This window comes from Corylus avellana, chromosome ca4 (assembly GCF_901000735.1).
Source record: "Corylus avellana chromosome ca4, CavTom2PMs-1.0".
NCBI lineage: Eukaryota > Viridiplantae > Streptophyta > Magnoliopsida > Fagales > Betulaceae > Corylus > Corylus avellana.
In genome coordinates, this window is record NC_081544.1 from 36,170,256 (window position 1) to 36,185,196 (window position 14,941).

General features: G+C 35.4%; 3 protein-coding genes and 1 non-coding gene across 6 annotated transcripts in view; 3 read left to right on the top strand and 1 right to left on the bottom strand.

Moving 5' to 3' along the window:
- Positions 1–216: 216 nt before the first annotated feature.
- Positions 217–2,498, bottom strand: LOC132179277 (bidirectional sugar transporter N3). The gene is made up of 6 exons (XM_059591978.1): positions 2,309–2,498; positions 1,655–1,691; positions 1,338–1,548; positions 1,032–1,193; positions 811–930; positions 217–704 (listed from the first exon to the last, which is right to left on the bottom strand). Exons 1-6 carry the CDS (start codon positions 2,358–2,360, stop codon positions 435–437), a joined length of 852 nt encoding a protein of 283 aa, XP_059447961.1. The 5' UTR covers positions 2,361–2,498; the 3' UTR covers positions 217–434.
- A 4,190-nt stretch (positions 2,499–6,688) lies between these two features.
- TRNAQ-UUG (transfer RNA glutamine (anticodon UUG)) lies at positions 6,689–6,760 on the top strand. Its single transcript has one exon. It is a non-coding gene; the product is annotated as a tRNA-Gln (tRNA).
- A 95-nt stretch (positions 6,761–6,855) lies between these two features.
- Positions 6,856–14,941, top strand: part of LOC132178551 (delta(3,5)-Delta(2,4)-dienoyl-CoA isomerase, peroxisomal) — a 9,264-nt gene continuing 1,178 nt past the window's right edge. Inside the window, exons 1-2 of one of the 2 annotated variants that reach the window (XM_059590993.1) lie at positions 6,859–7,558; positions 8,475–8,793. In XM_059590993.1, the coding sequence (XP_059446976.1) occupies positions 6,919–7,558; positions 8,475–8,665 (831 nt within the window). In that variant the 5' untranslated portion in view covers positions 6,859–6,918 and the 3' untranslated portion in view covers positions 8,666–8,793. Of the gene's footprint in view, positions 7,559–8,474; positions 8,794–14,941 lie in introns of those variants that run through there. The other variant, XM_059590994.1, reaches the window with a different exon arrangement.
- Positions 10,289–13,826, top strand: LOC132179173 (glycerophosphodiester phosphodiesterase GDPD1, chloroplastic-like). Of its 2 annotated transcripts, XM_059591827.1 has the most exons (8): positions 10,289–10,437; positions 10,544–10,740; positions 11,999–12,058; positions 12,149–12,229; positions 12,317–12,517; positions 12,603–12,698; positions 13,095–13,291; positions 13,372–13,826. In XM_059591827.1, the coding sequence occupies exons 1-8, from the start codon at positions 10,341–10,343 to the stop codon at positions 13,586–13,588; spliced, it is 1,146 nt and encodes a 381-aa protein (XP_059447810.1). In that variant the 5' UTR covers positions 10,289–10,340; the 3' UTR covers positions 13,589–13,826. The 2 variants fall into 2 exon arrangements, with proteins under 2 accessions (XP_059447810.1, XP_059447811.1); XM_059591828.1 differs by lacking the exon at positions 12,149–12,229.

Sequence of the window (14,941 nt, forward strand, 5' to 3'; positions counted from 1 at the left end):
CTGCTCATGCTTAAGCTTCTTAATTCACTTCCAACATATATACTAACAACACCTTTGCGGATTTTTTTTTTTTTTTTTAATTGTAAAAAAAGAGAAAAAGAAAAATAAAAGAAAAAAAAGAAGAAGATGACAATTACTGAAACCCCGCAGGCGCCGGGTTCTCTTTTCATCAACTGGACATATATATATATATATATATATATATATAAGCACGCGCACAAATATGTCACATGTGGAATAAAATCAACAACGATGAACATTGTATTTTTGATTCATACATATGATAGCAATCACGTGCCGTGCACGTTCAAGAGGAGAGAGATATAAACACACATAGACAGAGAGAGAGAGGAAAATAAGAAGTGCAGCACTTTTGGGGCTGAGCAGTAGTAGTACTGGTAACAGGATGGATGATGATAGATACTTCATGTGAATCAAACTGCACATTCAATTGCTTGGAGTTCATGATGAACCGGGGCTTCCATGCTTTTCTCAAGGTCGACCCCAGTTTGGTCATGCTCTTTTGCATCTTTGTTAGTAATATATGGTTGAGCATCCAGCGGATACACTTCAGAAGCCCCCAACGTGCTTAATATCACTATACTTTTTATGTTCTGCTCTGCAGTTACCCTTTTGGAGTTCCTGTACAGTGCGTACAGCAGCATCTGGAGCAGCCCCAAGACAAAACCCAGGATATTTGGGAGCTATACACATCAACAAATTAATAAAGATTGAAAAATTAATCGCTGAAACTGATCGAAGGTTATATTATGAAATGGGGAGAGAGTTTTAGGAATGGAGATTACTTACAGCAATGCAAATGTCCTTGAGGAAAAGACCATAAGCAAACCACATTATGGCACTTAATGTGAGGAAAAATGATAGAGTAAACGGCATAAACTCAACACTCCTTGTTCGAATTACCTGTGCCTAGAAAAAAATAAAAATAAAGGAATTAAATAAATTAAAATAAAATAATATTAACTAATTAAGTGTACGTCTTAGTTATAAATGCTTCTATATATACTCACCAAAATGCTTAGGGGCGCTGCGAAGACACTCACAGAAATAGCAACACAAATCCATCCAAGGACTTGGACACGGTGTGAATCTTTCACAAGAAACTGTGAAGTAAGAGCGATCAAGGAGAACAATCCCATGTTCATAGAAACAAACACTTTGACAGTAAATTTCTGCAATCAATTAAAATTCAACGTCAAATTAATTACAACACAAACGGGCTAATTAATTATAAATCCATATATAGTTCCCGATTTTATTTTATTTTATTATTATTATTTAAAAAAAAAAAAAAAAAAAAAATCTTACGTACGTACCCTTGGAAGATTTGGTGCGTAAGCAATGTACAAGGCGATGTAGATCATCTCTATGACACATCCAAATGAGTTGATGGTGATGAGAAGCTCCGCATTTTTTTTAACTAATGCGTAGTACAACCAAAGCATGGAACTGAATAACGCCACCAAATAAGGCAGCGATTGGAAGCCCTCAGTTGATTTCTTTCGGTAAATTCGATAAAATGTTGGCCTGCAATGTAAATATCGTTATTCCTATTTTGCTTAAATATTCCTCAATTGATCACAGCATGTATACAAGTGAAAATGAAAAGTGGACACATATGTATAGTACTTACACTGGAGCCAAGTACACCAGGAATGAGATTAAGTTACCTGGCATAAGCAGAATAAAAGTTAACATATTAGCTTCCATTAAACACAGTTGGATATATATATATAACTACTTACCAGCAATAATTGATTTGAATAATTTACAATATATGTTGAGTTGGGCAAATAATTAAAATAGAAATATTTTTGGTATTAGGATGAGGCAGGTGGATCATCAACTCGATCACACTATTATTCATGAAAAAAGTGGAATAGTAGATATATTTACGTTATTGCTAAAAATGTTAACACCCAGCTGTATGTAACTAAAAGCACAATTAATCCAGGCAATCATTTCACTTAAACTAAAAATGAATAATAAGACAAACTAAATCATTTTAAAAATATGGGAAGATTGTCCAGGGAGATCGAGTGAAAAACTGGACCCAGACGATTTAACCAAAGAAGATTAATACGAAAGATGAAGAAATAGAATGATCAACAAGACTAAGAATCTGAAACGTGAGAAGAATACATAGCATAAGAGAAGAAGAAGAAGAAGAAGAACCGAAATGACTTTTGTACAGACCATATTGGTCATGGCCGCAAACGACCTATCAGAGAAAGACAATAGGGAGATGACTAAGCATCATAGTACATATATTATATATAAATATTACCTAGGAGGCCAAAGGTAAGTGTCAACGAGTGCTGACTGTGTATGAATGCCATATCCCAGATAACAAAAATTTCCAAACTTTCTCCCTCTCTCTCTCTTTCTATGAAGAAAACTGATGCAGGGCCTCAAGGGGAACCCTAGCTCTCTCTCTCTCTCTCTCTCAATCTCAATCTCATGCAGACATTGGAGGCGTGGTGAGGATGGTTGTTGTAGGCATATATATATATATATATATGGCTCGCAGGGGAGAGAAAAAATAAGAGAGTGTGCGTATTGAACTCATTCTCGTTTCATGACAGGTGGGGCACCAGTAGGTAGGGTAGCGTAAAATCGTTCACTCAACCACAATTACCACCCCCACGTGCGCCCACAGTCGCGTGTGATAAATCTCCAGTCAAATGCATTAAAGCACAGTACATTTTTCATGCCATGCCATGTAAGTTGTAACCAAAATTGGATATATAATATAATAGTACTGTAACTCACATTTTTCACGCGACTTTTCTGCTACAGTTTCAGTTCTAGGAAGATGAGGAGGTGACGCGCCATGAGAGAGCGTGGGACGAGGTTGAGTAGGAGGAAGATTTTTACGTTACTAGTATAATGCAAAAGGTATCCAGCGTAGAGCTCGATTCACGTGACCTCTCGGAACGCTGCTTAATTTTAGGCGTTTCTCTCAAAATCTCTTAGCCCTTAACGGAACAAGCGTCGCCGAGTCAGCTCTAAGTGTCATTTGGACACCTCTCTCTCTGGCTTACACGATGTTCACAAGCTTTTTATTACTTTGATTCTATCTGTCATTTGTTTGTTTGTGTTATATATATATATATGCAATTAAAAGGGTTTCGTGTGGTATAGGGGGTGTGACCTGGCTTTTTTCTTCTTCAAGCTACCCTTCCTAATTTATGCGGTTATGTACGAGAAGGAGGACAAAACATGATGATCAACAAAAGATACTGATGATGTTGTTATTCCTTCTTGTTTTTATTACCTCGTTGGGATTTGTTTTGGAATGCTACGTGGAGTGAATTTAAGGCCATACTGTTAATATACATAGTACAAGTAGATACTCCAAAAGAAGTGGATGATTGCAGTAATGTCACCGAAGACAAAACGACTCTTGATAACATGAGACTAACAAAGGATAATTCAAACTCTTCGTGATCCTCCGACTCCTTAAACACTTTTATCACAATATCTTATCCTCAGTGGCATTACTGCAACATCCACTTAATTATTTCGGACTATCTTGAACTATGTCCGTTGTAGGTGTATTAAGACTTGTAGTTGTGATAGGACTTGTACAGTTAAAAACATAGCTCTTTACGGTATCTTTTACTCGACCGGATCTCTAGACTCTAAAGATGATGCTTTTGGGGTGCGTGTCTGATTTGATTACTTTTGGTAGTGTAAAATTTCCTCCACTTGCAGCCTTTTAGGTGAATATGGTGATTCATTTTATCATACATGTATTGCTCGCCAACTAATGTGGAGTTTTTCGTCTCATTCGTGGCCCATAATGCTACAACGTTAACTGATCACACCCCTTCATATAGAGTCACTCAATTGATTATGCAATCATTTAGACAAAGTTTTTATTTTTTATTTTTTATTTTTGGATCATATATATATATATATATATATATATATATATATATATATAGACAAAGGTTATGTTTACTTTATATCGGCACAGGGAAACTGAAGTGATAGCAAAAAAAATATTATCTATCGGCTCTTTTTATCAGCTCAGGGAAAAAAAAGAAATAAGAAATTATGGGAAAAAACAACGCTAGGCTCTTTTGCCCTTTTTTGTGGGTTGATCTTTAATTACTTTTGTTGACGTATGGTTGGCACTATGGGTTGTTGATGAGCGAAGAATATTATACTTTATTTCTCGTCAATGGACAAGCCTTTCATCGAAATCGACAATCCTGTGTAATTATAGATACTTAGATATGCTTTTAATTTCATAACTCATCTAAATCTTCGTACGACTTTTAAAAACAAACGTCGATAACCTTATTAATCTCCCACTTATTTCTATATGGATAAACATTTTCTCTAAATTTGACCAAAGAAATTAAATTAATATCTATCTTTAAAGCATATGACTACTGAATGCGTTTTTATTAAAATATATAATTTTCACTTTTTTTTTTTTTTTGAAAAACATATATATAAAATTCATGAATGTTAGTTTAAAAGATTATATTATGTGGTCTCTCATCATCATTGTTAAAATGTATGCTTGAAATGTTCATTATAAAGGTATGATTTAAGAAGAAGGCCAGGTGTAAAATTCATGAATGTTCGTTTAAAAGATTATATTATGTGGTCTCTCATCAGCATTGTTAACATTTATGCTTGAAATGTTCATTATAAAGGTATGATTTAAGAAGAAGGCCAGGTGTAAAATTCATGAATGTTCGTTTAAAAGATTATATTATGTGGTCTCTCATCAGCATTGTTAACATTTATGCTTGAAATGTTCATTATAAAGGTATGATTTAAGAAGAAGGCCAGGTGTTCCAATATGTTTTACATATATATATATATATATATGGTACCGTGCCGTGGTTGTAATTAATTAGCTAGTCAACTTTTCTCAGGATAAGAGAGATATGCGGGGATTGGACGCATTAAAAATCTAAATGTTTTTCGAACCTTTTATTACGTATGAAGGATGGAAGATAAGAATCATGATCATATCAATCAATCAACAAGCTGCTGAATCTGTGGGATCACATACTTTTAGCCTTGATTATTGGGTTCGATCGAAAGATTTGGAATCCTATCTGAGCTGACATGAATGCGGAGTCATCTTATTTTAGTAGCAGACGGACACCAGGATTAGTGATGGAGTTCTATTGCTGATCAAAGATATCACCATTTCTCAATTATTAGGGCGATAAGGTTGGATAAAGAACACCATGACGATGTATGTGAGAATGAGAAGCTTTAATATCAATCAAGGAAAACATTAGCTACATTTGCTTTGTCACTTTAAAAGGATTAATTAGTCAAATTGTAAATAAAGTTCTATAAAATTTCATAAAGTCCAGATTAACATGAGACTTAGGGCTCGTTTGGTTTGCAGAATGTGTATTCCATTAGAAAAATGAATAGCTATTACTAGGAATATGTGAGAGTGAAATGAAATAATTATTCTTATTTCTTAGTTTGGTAACAACATATATATGTTTTAAGTCGAATTGAATCAAAACAAAAAACAAAAAAATATATAAAAAATTAAATGGAGAGATCCAATCTGGGGTGGCCTTAGCCAACGCCACGGGGGTAGTAGTGCGACCCCCCACAGAGCACCTCGTGGTAGTCCCCTAAACTCTTTTGTGGGTGGCCGGCCACGCACTTTATTTTTCAGTTTTATTTTATTTTATTTTATTTTTTCTTTTGTACTTTGAAAAAAAGAAAAAGAAAAAGTGTATTATATTGGAAAATGCAGCCTATTCCTTCTGGAATATCTATTAATTCCTCTTATGTTTTAGAAGAATAGTTATTCCTGTGTGTAAGAAATTAATTATTCTTACGGAAATAACTATTCTTAGGCATAAACTCTTACCAAACAAAGGAATGACTATTTTATTCAAAGAGTCTATTCCGCGAACCAAACGGGTCTTTAGTACCCATAATTGCTTTCATTTGTCAGAGTTATGTCATGTAGTACTCCAATATATACCATATAACCTTAATTATTAGGTTATTACGATACCATTTTTAACGATTCAAAAAACGTTTTAGCCACAACATGCTATCAATTTAAAGTTTATCTAGAATCACTTACAAAATCGAAACAGTGTTCAGTGCCTTAATAATTTATACATTCTATATGAATTATTCTTCCTCCCAAAATAGGATTTGAGTGTTACAATATTGACACCATATTGATGAATTGTAGTCTCCTATTAAAAACGTATGTGGCTCTAGTCCCCAGTGCCTGCCTTTGTAAGTTACAGTTAATCATGTAATAAGTGCAAATAATTTGAGTGCGTAGAAAAAAAAAGTGCAAATAATTTGATTACGTGCAAGCAGGAGGTATTTTATCAGCCTTAACTTACTCTAATTCCAATTAATATTTCGTGCAATGCTGAGTTAATCCTTTTTTGGTTTGCATTGTTTAAGAGTAGCAGCATATATATTAATATCACATACAAGTATGAGACAAATAAGGAAACCTTGATGCAACTGAAAGCAATTCAATCAACCCCAAAATTTCCGTACACAACTCTTTTATTATTATTATTTCAATGCAATACAAAGGAGATGGCACATATCTTCTAATTGAATACAGTAGCATGAGGTTAAATCCGATAATAAAACATGTACAAATTTATAATGCACCGCCATGCATCAGCAAAGTGGTTCTATGGTGTAGTGGTTAGCACTCTGGACTTTGAATCCAGCGACCTGGGTTCGACTCCCGGTAGGACCTTAAGTTAGTATTTTTTATTTGTTTTTACTTTTAAACTTCCTAATATTTTTTACCCACTGTAAATTTGTAAATTTCCAGTCGCCTAATGTTTTCCCTTATCTAAATCGATTTTCTTTCATCATCCAAACAGCGAATAAGCCGGTCAGCACACACGAACAATGCAGAAATTCAAAACCCTAGAAATCGTTCAGAAGACACCGAACTCCGGCGTCTTCCACCTCTACCTGAACCGCCCGTCCCATCGCAACGCTCTCTCCCGTGACTTCTTCTCCGAATTCCCCAAAGCCCTCGCCTCCCTCGACCAGAACCCCGACGTCAACGTCGTCGTCCTCTCCGGAGCCGGCGCTCACTTCTGTGCCGGAATCGATCTCACAACCCTAGGCTCGATCTCCGACAGCACACTCTCTGGTAGCGACCGAGGCCGTTCCGGAGAGAAGCTCCGGCGAGACATCAAGTTCCTACAGGACGCGGTCACCTCTATAGAGCGGTGCCGGAAGCCGGTGATCGCCGCCATCCACGGGGCGTGTATCGGCGGCGGCGTCGATATCGTAACCGCATGTGACGTGAGGTTTTGCACGGGGGACGCGTTCTTCTCGGTCAAAGAGGTTGACTTGGCGATCACTGCGGATCTCGGGACGCTCCAGAGGCTGCCCGCTATAGTCGGGTACGGTCACGCTATGGAGCTGGCTTTGACGGGTCGGAGGTTCTCGGGTTCGGATGCCAAAGACTTGGGTCTGGTTTCTAGAATTTTCGGTTCTAAGGAGGAAATGGATCGAGGAGTGACACTTGTCGCTGAGGGTAAGCTTGTCTTTTTCTGTTTACTTTTATTTTATTTCTTGGTTGATTGATTAAAATAATGCTTAGTGGAATATTTAAGATATTTATTAGAATGCTGTTTTTGAACACGCTTTTGGGATATAGGCTATACCATATTGGAGTATTAAAGTATTAAATGATAAAATATCTTGTTAATTATCTGAAGGAAAATTGACTTTTTTCAAACGTCTACTTAGTGCCGACAAATGGTTTATAATTCTTTTATAATTTGACAACACGTGTCAGCAATAAGATTGAAGTGACATCGGTTTTTAAAATTTTTTTAACACCTTTTAATCACATGCTAACTTATGGTTAGCAGTTATAAAAGAGTTGTAGTTATAGATGAGATTATTTAATGTACAAATGACTTTTCTCTATAAAGAATAAAATATGTTTAAATATTTTTTAAATGGTGCGTAATTTAAGTACCCATGATTAAGAATGTAAATTAGATTACCCATTAACTAATTAGTGGTAGTTTTTTTTTTTTTTTTTGGAAGAGATGACTTAACAATTTGCTTCTTTCCTTTTAGTAGAATGTGGTGTGTTGGGATTGGTAACGGCATAGATGTTGAGAATTTAAGCTATCTTATCTAGAGATGGCAATGAGTTTGTGTAACTAGTGATCCTTGCTACTTGTTTTGGTTTAATTTTGTCTATCTCAGTCCCATACGAAACCCTAGATATTATTAGCACTTTTTTGTTTTGAAAATAGGAAGACCAAAACGAAAGAAATTGAGGCAGCATTACAACAAGAAGTTATAACTTTGTTGTGAGAAAAGGAAATATGTAACCGGGAAAAGTAGAATAGTAATGAAGGGTAGAATCTGTGTTTGGGTGCCCCCAATGCTCAAAAAAATTATCTTTTTAACTATAATGATACTGGATATGGCAGGAATTGCTTCCAAATCCCCCCTAGCCGTGACTGGTACAAAAGCAGTGTTACTGAGAAGTAGGGATCTGACTTTGGATCAAGGGTTGGATTATGTTGCCACTTGGAACTCGGCTATGCTTGTGTCCGATGATTTGACAGAGGCAATCTCATCTCACACCCAGAAAAGAAACCCTGTTTTCTCCAAGCTCTAATGGTGCATTCATTCCAGTGTTTATTTCCTTCTCTTTTGAGCTAAAGCATTAATAAAGCTAGCTTTCTCAATGTCAAACACTTGATGCATGCATTTAAATTCGAAGATAAAAGATTCTCATTAATTTTATTGTCTAAATTGTTAGTAATTCGAATAATAAATGCGAGAAAACAAATATAAACTTACATACTTTAGCAAATTTTATAACGACTCTTTCCTATTTATTATTAGAATTACAAATAATTTGGATAATGGATTATTAGAGATCGATATCGCAAGTAGATAACCATAAGAAAGTACTATTCTGAATGTGAATATTTTACACAAATTTAATTAGATATTTTGTTTGCGGGCATGCCAGGGCATCATGATTCACGAAAGTTGCTCATCATTAAAGAAAAGCTTCTGATTTTTTTTATTTTTTATGCCTTGTTCGTTGGTGCACGCTTCATGATCATCTTCTGAATATCTGCCTGGGGACTTCACTTTGTGACAACGGCCACTCATTTTAGTCTCCCGAACCTTCCTTACCGTTCTTTTTAGAGAAGAATCTATAGCAAACACGCGTGTAGTGTGTACTACAATCTAGACGGTGTTTCTTTTTCTCTTAATATATTGCTATTAAATTGAATTTGATTGGTATTTTTTTCTTCAGAAAAGTAGTCATTTCACACAAATTGGAAATGAAAAGAAAGTGGCTTTGACGACAAAAAAAAAAAACAGAAAGTCATACTACGTGTTCATATTTTGTTTCTTACACGTATCGGGGACATGGGTTCAGACATTTGCTAACATATTTCTTCTCAGAGTAAAGATCATGCACGCCGGGTGCAAAAAAAATTTTTTAAAAAAATTTTTTTTTGCAAGGGCGTGCCACGCACGCCGCGTGCTGTGAATCAGTTCTCTTCTTCTCACGTACGATGTGGAAAACGCCGAAATCACATTGGTTCCAACAATCACAGACAAATATAGACCCATCCCCGCAACTTCCTCTTCAAACGAAGATCAAAATTCAAAATCAAATTGACCAAATTTGGTTAGAACTTTTCTTCAATGAGGACTATTTTACTAACTATGGTCAAAATGCATGTAATTTTATGTGATAATTACATATTTTATTAAAAATACATCTAATTTTAGAATATATGTGATTTTTATTTAAGTAGTCACAATTTAATAGAATGAATTGAAATTAAAAAAAAAAAAAAAAAATCCATCCAATTTATAGAAAACTTTTTTTTTCATAAATTAGAAATGACAGAAATTTTCTCTAAATCCGGAAGAAATATCTTTCAATCCATATAAAATAGTGTCAAGTGTCTGCTATTAATGAGGTTAAGAATTTAATGTGCATTTTAAATGTTTACAGACACTTTACAGTATATTACATGGGTTAAAAGATATTTCCTCAAAATTGATTTGGATAAAATTTCTGTACAATTAAATAATTCTATTTCTATCCGGGTCTCCTTCTGCAAAGCAAAAGAAGGTTTGTGTTGTCCAATAGACTATTTTTGGTATTGGGCTTTTTAGGCCTTAGCCCATCCTTTATATACCCCTCCGGGCCTCACTCATTTCTTCCCTACCTGTCTGTGACTCACTCTCTTGGAGCAAGGTTCGAAATTCCCGTCCAATCTTCTTGAAATTTAATCGACAAACTTGAAAGAGAAAAAGCAATGGCTCTCAAAGCCGTCCATGTGTCCGACGTCCCCAATCTTGATCAATTCGCGGACAATGCCGAATTAGCCCTCTCCTCCACCCAGTTCTTCAAAGGTCAGTGCTGTAATAAGAAGCTTTTTCTTTCTTCTTCTTCTTCTTCTTGTTTTACAGTCTCTTGTCAATTTCATTTTTTGGGTCTTTTTTTATTTTTTGTGTTTAGGTGTTACTGATCATGGAGGTGAAGAAGGTAAATGTGGCTATGAATTCTCGAAATTTACGGTGATGGGACACAGGGGCTGCGGGATGAACATGGTGCAATCCTCGGTCCCAAGAATGGAATTCTTGAAAGAGAACTCGATTCTCTCCTTCAATGCCGCCGCTAAATTGCCTATTGATTTCATCGAGTTCGACGTTCAGGTAAAATAAACACACATAAACCTCCGCACATTGTCTTTGTTTTCTGGGTTCTTTGTCCGAGAATGTTATGAAAAACATAGAAAGACTTGGACTTTAATTTGGGGAAATAAGTTTGCGGTCCAATTGCCTAATTCCCAAAATACCTTGTCTGATCAATTTAGCCACATTTGGCTGGTGATTTAATTAAATCAAAATTTTCTAAAATTTCAAAGAATAAAATTTATTAGGTAGAAAAATCTTAGACATTAGTTTTAAAATTAAATAATTAAAAATCTGTTTATACAAGAGAATACCCTATAATTACTCATAATTATAGCCTATATATAGATAGAGAACTTTTGTTGGTCTGAGAGGATCAGCTTATTTCTAGTTTTAAATTGTTTAATAGAAAATTATTATTAAAAAAAAAAAAAAAACGAATTTTGTCTGCTTGGCGGTTGTCCGGACAATAAAAAAGCTGCAGATCGTGTCTCCTTTCGCGGAGAACCTGTGGTTGAGACGGTTTAGATTTCTCACGCCCACGTGTATGACTGTTCAACGTGTCAGGGTATCTTTATATTTCATGTGTTATTTTATTACGTGAAAAACATTTACTTTTTTTTTAAAAAAAAAAAAAAAAAAAACTATTAATAGAATTGAGAGAAACTTTATTAAAACAAACAATTAAACAAAAAAAAAAAAAAGTGGTTCTCATATGTTAAGGAATACATAATACTTTTTTATATTGAGTTAAAGAAATCTTTTCTAATTTTATTATTTTAATTAAATATTTTAAATTTGTTATTGTACTACTATTGATTGACACGCTATTAGGTCGGTCACAATCAAATTTAATTTTTTAGTTATTATGGTAAGTATTACATAGACTTACAAATTGATGTGAAAATATACATGACACCGTCAACATTCCCAAATAAATTTGTTTTGCTATAATTAAATTTATTTATTTAATTGCTAATGTAGTAATTGTAACCCACATCGATTGTACTGTGTTGCATGCATGCCGATTTGGCATGGACAAGTACTCTCGCCAGCGTTTTATAATTGTCACATTGTGTAATTTGTGTAAGATGCCTTGAATCGATCATTTCGTTTGTTTGATATTTAACATGGGAATGAGTAGTACTATTGTTACACAACGTTAAATTATTATCTGAATTTATGGGTACTAATTTGTTTACTTGTGTCTTTGTTGGTTTACTATTGGGTGATGGAAGAAACCTTAAGACGAATCTGTAAACGGAAGCTATTTTTGTAGGTTACTGAAGATGGGTGTCCTGTCATTTTCCATGACGGCTTCATCCTCACTCAAGACAAGGTTGATTAGTTGAATCCTCAACTCACTAAACTTTATGATTTTATTATCTGTCTTTGGCTCTCAAATACCATAATTGAGTCTTGGTTTTAGGGTGCCATTGTTGAGAAAAGAGTCACGGATCTCACTGTAGCTGAATTTCTTTCTTATGGACCCCAGAAACAGCTCGGAAGTGTAATTGTCATTGTTTCACTTTTTCTTCCTAATGATTGAATTTGTAGCTGCATTTTGTTAATTACTCTGCTGTTACTAAAATTGCAGGTGGGGAAGCCTCTCTTTAGAAGAACAAAAGATGGCAATATCTTTGAGTGGAAGGTTGAAAATGATGACCCTCTATGCACGTTGCAAGAGGCCTTCGAGAAAGTTGAAAATTCTATCGGTTTCAACATTGAATTGAAGTTGGATGATCAGGTGGCATATACGGAGGAACAACTCACTCGTGTTCTTCAAGCAATCTTGCAGGTATAATTCTTGCTCTTATCCTAAATATTGGTTTTTGCGTTTTGGCCTTATGCTGAGGAAATGACAGCATTAATTCTTGGGACAGGTGGTAAACGAGTGTGCCAACAACAGACCTATCATCTTTTCAAGCTTTCAACCTGATGCTGCCCTGTTGATCAGAAAATTGCAGACCACCTACCCTGTAAGATCACTTTCTTCTATTTCTGTGTGCATTTGGGCCTGCAGTTTTCTTCTGTTCCATAATTGTAAAAGTGAATTAAAATTATTTAGTTTCTAAATTACCATCATTAAAAGCAACATGGGATGAGATAATTACATTGCAAAATAAATTATTTGACGAATCCATATAATAATTTGGAGAAAAAAAAAAAAAAACTAAACGAGATACTCATTTTCAAGGACTCTGTAAAATACAGGGTTTCCTCTGATTTAAGTGAAGATAAGCTCAATCACTGCATAGAATTTGTTAGTAGAGCAATTTGAACGAGATTATTATTTTTTTTGTCCTGGTTTTAATGGTGAAAATATTGAGTAAGTTGATTTGATTTGTAAGTTTAATGCTAATGATATAATCCAGGTGTTCTTCCTCACAAATGGAGGATCCAAAATATACATAGACATAAGAAGGAATTCCTTGGATGAGGCTATCAAGGTGTGCTTGACGGGTGGTTTGCAAGGAATTGTATCTGAACTCAGAGCCATCTTTAGAAATCCAGGAGCAGTAACTAGAATCAAAGACTCCAAGCTTTCCCTTGTAACTTACGGCCAATTGAAGTAATTTGCTAAGCTAAGCTATGTTTTTCACCAGCACTTATTCTCACGAATTCAATAATAAAATACTTGGACATTTGCAGTAACTTTCCAGAGGTGGTTTACGTGCAACATCGTATGGGTGTGGACGGAGTGATTGTTGACCTGGTTGAAGAAGTCACAGAGGCAATCTCAGATTGGATCAGGCTGGCGGAGGACCGTGGAGAGGAAGGGCAGAAGCAAGTGAAAACAAACCCTGGATTCTTGCAGCAACAACTCTCTTTGCCTCTCTTACTTCCACCGGAGTTGTTACATACTTGAAAGCAATAGACATACCATGTTGTTCCCCACCCCTCCCTCAAGCCTAAATTCTGTATATAGACTTATCCTTTCTCGTACATCATTTTGCATATATGATTTTTTTTTTTTTTTTTTTTCTTGTTTGGGTCCCAACTTGGGCTTTGAGACTGCTACAATGATTTGTCGTGACGGCCCAATTTCGTGGGCCAGGTTTTAATTCATCCAGCACCCTGGTTACACTTGCTGGCTGCCTTCTCTACTCACAATCGTCTCCACAAATCAGCTACCAACAAGTTAATGTGTTTGATTTTTCCCCTTCCCTTTCCGTAGTTAGTTGAATAGAAAAAAATAAAAAACACTTTATCGTATCTCTCTAATCACTAGATGTTTATATCTACTCCAAATTTGTTTCTTAACTTTCAAAACATCTACTGTTTGAATTACATCAGACATCACCCTCCAAAAAATTCGATAAAGATCATAGTCTATTTAATTTAACCTGAATCAATAGGCCTACAACAACGGGCATGACCCAATAGCCCTACAACAACGAGCATCACCCAAGGCCCAGGGAACTCCATGAGCCTAGTTTCTAAACCTGGATCAATAGGCCTACAACAACGGGCATGACCCAACCAATCAACGTTGAAACGAAAGAAACATTGTCTTAGTTGCCAAATGATTGAGTTTTTTTTTTTTTTTTTTTTTTTTTTTAACCCTTTTTACAAGAAATGAAAAGAAAGCTGAGGGTAGTACTTGAGTTACAAGTTTAGGGAACCTTCTTCAAAATGCTTGAGACGGAAGGTCCTCTGTCCTACAACTTGTCTTATTTGGTTTTTTAAATTACAACCTCAAGGTATCTCATCCCATCATCATTTGTCAATTTCCTTATTTTCAAAAACATCGCTAGAGATTTGTAGTTTACCCAACAAATAATAACATTGGTTGAGACAAACACACACCAAGTACAAAATCAATCGGATTTGAGATTAGCCGCAATCTCCCCGCTCAAATTGCAGTCTGCCGAATAAAGCTCACATATCCAAACAAGTGATCAAATAATTCGAAACCCAATCGAACAACATTGGAAACCTTTCTCAAATGCATGTGCAATGGGGACAGTCTTAGCAAAATGGTTATCCTAAAGAACACCTTAAAGAAGGAATAAAGTTGATAAAGACGAAGAGATTTGCTTAAAAGAGTGGAATCTGTACCTTGTAAGTTTCGTAGAATGAGAGTTAGAGACGTAGCTTTAATGTGAGTGATGATATCAAAAGGGCCAGTTGGATCACATGCCCAAAGACACGGATCTTTTGTTGTTATTAGGTGGGCTTTTTGAGGAAGTTTCTTTGAAGTGTTCAAGGCTGCTTGAGA

Coding starts and splice junctions, on each gene's coding strand:
- LOC132179277 (XM_059591978.1), bottom strand. CDS start 2,360: ATGGCATTCATACACAGTCAGCACTCGTTGACACTTACCTTTGGCCTC. Junction 1,549..1,654: donor CTGGTGTACTTGGCTCCAGT/GTAAGTACTATA, acceptor TTTACATTGCAG/GCCAACATTTTATCGAATTT. Junction 1,194..1,337: donor ACGCACCAAATCTTCCAAGG/GTACGTACGTAA, acceptor AATTGATTGCAG/AAATTTACTGTCAAAGTGTT.
- LOC132179173 (XM_059591827.1), top strand. CDS start 10,341: ATGGCTCTCAAAGCCGTCCATGTGTCCGACGTCCCCAATCTTGATCAA. Junction 10,741..11,998: donor TCATCGAGTTCGACGTTCAG/GTAAAATAAACA, acceptor CTATTTTTGTAG/GTTACTGAAGATGGGTGTCC. Junction 12,518..12,602: donor TTCTTCAAGCAATCTTGCAG/GTATAATTCTTG, acceptor TTCTTGGGACAG/GTGGTAAACGAGTGTGCCAA.